Here is a 2,264-nt window from a genome sequence, read left to right on the forward strand (position 1 = left end):
AAAATGGTCTTCTCTACATCCTCTTCTACCATTAATACGGGTGGGTTTAACAGGTATTGCTTAATTTTTTCAAAAGCCTTTTGATATTCTTCATTCCACTTGACGCTGGTTCTTCCTGAGGAGCTTGAAGATGGGCTCACATGTAGCTATCAACTGTGATATGAATCTAGAGATGTAGTTCAGCCGACCCAGTAAATCTCTGACTTATTTCTCTATTCTCGGAGGAGGCATCTCAGTGATAGCTTTCCCCTTTTCCAGATTGACCTCAATGCCCTTCTGACTGACTATAAAGTCGAGAACTTGACCTGACTTGACCCCGGAACTACACTTGGCGGGATTCAGTTTGAGGTTATAATCTCGTAATCTTTTGAACAACTTCTGCAGATTTCCCACATGCTCCCTTTCAGTCTTTGATTTGCATATTATGTCATCGACATAGACTTCCACTTCTTTATGCATCATGTCATGGAAAAGAGCGACCATGGCACGCTGGTATGTGACCATGACATTTTTTAGACCAAATAGCATAACCTGGTAGCAATAGTTCCCCCACATTGTGATGAAAATGGTCTTCTCTACATCCTCTTCTGCCATTTTGATTTGGTGGTAACCAGAATATCCGTCCATGAACGAGAATAGTGCATGGTATGTCGTGCCGTCCACCAGTACTTCTATATGGGGTACTAGAAAATCATCATTTGGGCTTGCCTTGTTGAGATCCCGGTAGTCAACACATATTCGAAGTTTCCCCCTTTCTTGGGTACAACGACCACATTTGCCACCCATTCGGAGTACTCCGCAACTTTTATGAACCCAGATGTTAACCATTTTTGGATTTCGTCTTTCACAGAGGAGGCATCTCAGTGATAGCTTTCCCCTTTTCCAAATTGACCTCAATGCCCTTCTGACTGACTATAAAGTCGAGAACTTGACCTGACTTGACCCCGAAACTACACTTGGCGGGATTCAGTTTGAGGTTATAATCTCGTAATCTTTTGAACAACTTCTGCAGATTTCCCACATGCTCCCTTTCAGTCTTTGATTTGCATATTATGTCATCGACATAGACTTCCACTTCTTTATGCATCATGTCATGGAAAAGAGCGACCATGGCACGCTGGTATGTGACCATGACATTTTTTAGACCAAATAGCATAACCTGGTAGCAATAGTTCCCCCACATTGTGATGAAAATGGTCTTCTCTACATCCTCTTCTACCATTAATACGGGTGGGTTTAACAGGTATTGCTTAATTTTTTCAAAAGCCTTTTGATATTCTTCATTCCACTTGACGCTGGTTCTTCCTGAGGAGCTTGAAGATGGGCTCACATGTAGCTATCAACTGTGATATGAATCTAGAGATGTAGTTCAGCCGACCCAGTAAATCTCTGACTTATTTCTCTATTCTCAGAGGAGGCATCTCAGTGATAGCTTTCCCCTTTTCCAAATTGACCTCAATGCCCTTCTGACTGACTATAAAGTCGAGAACTTGACCTGACTTGACCCCGAAACTACACTTGGCGGGATTCAGTTTGAGGTTATAATCTCGTAATCTTTTGAACAACTTCTGCAGATTTCCCACATGCTCCCTTTCAGTCTTTGATTTGCATATTATGTCATCGACATAGACTTGAACCTCTTTATGCATCATGTCATGGAAAAGAGCAACCATGACACGCTGGTATGTGGTCATGGCATTTCTTAGACCAAATGGCATAACCTGATAGCAATAGGTCCCCCACATTGTGATGAAAGTGGTGTTCTCTACATCCTCTTCTGCCATTTTGATTTGGTGGTAACCAGAATATCCGTCCATGAACGAGAATAGTGCATGGTATGTCGTGCCGTCCACCAGTACTTCTATATGGGGTACTAGAAAATCATCATTTGGGCTTGCCTTGTTGAGATCTCGGTAGTCAACACATATTTGAAGTTTCCCCTCTTTCTTTGGTACAACGACCACATTTTCCACCCATTCGGGGTACTCCACAACTTTTATGAATCTAGATGCTAACCATTTTTGGATTTTGTCTTTCACCTTGAGAGAGAGGTTTGGCTTCATTCTTCTCAGTTTCTGCTTGACTGGTAAAGACTCGAGTTTCAGAGGTAATTTGTGCTCCATTATACTACGATCTAGACCCGACATATCGCTATAGGACCAAGCAAAGACATCCTTGTACTCATGTAGTAATTTGATTAGCTTGTTCCTTTCACTCGATTCCATCAAAGTGACTACTTTGATCTCTTTCTTGTAATCCTTTGT

The 2,264-nt window shown here is 41.9% G+C and overlaps 1 protein-coding gene across 1 annotated transcript; it reads right to left on the reverse strand.

Moving 5' to 3' along the window:
* Nucleotides 205-828, reverse strand: LOC109342479 (RNA-directed DNA polymerase homolog). The gene has a single exon (XM_019580457.1). It carries the CDS (start codon nucleotides 826-828, stop codon nucleotides 205-207), a length of 624 nt encoding a protein of 207 aa, XP_019436002.1.

This window comes from Lupinus angustifolius, chromosome LG03 (assembly GCF_001865875.1).
Source record: "Lupinus angustifolius cultivar Tanjil chromosome LG03, LupAngTanjil_v1.0, whole genome shotgun sequence".
NCBI classification, from domain to species: Eukaryota; Viridiplantae; Streptophyta; class Magnoliopsida; order Fabales; family Fabaceae; genus Lupinus; species Lupinus angustifolius.

What these genes read in the sequence shown, in the direction of transcription:
- LOC109342479 (XM_019580457.1), bottom strand. Translation starts at nt 828, where the DNA reads ATGGTTAACATCTGGGTTCATAAAAGTTGCGGAGTACTCCGAATGGGT.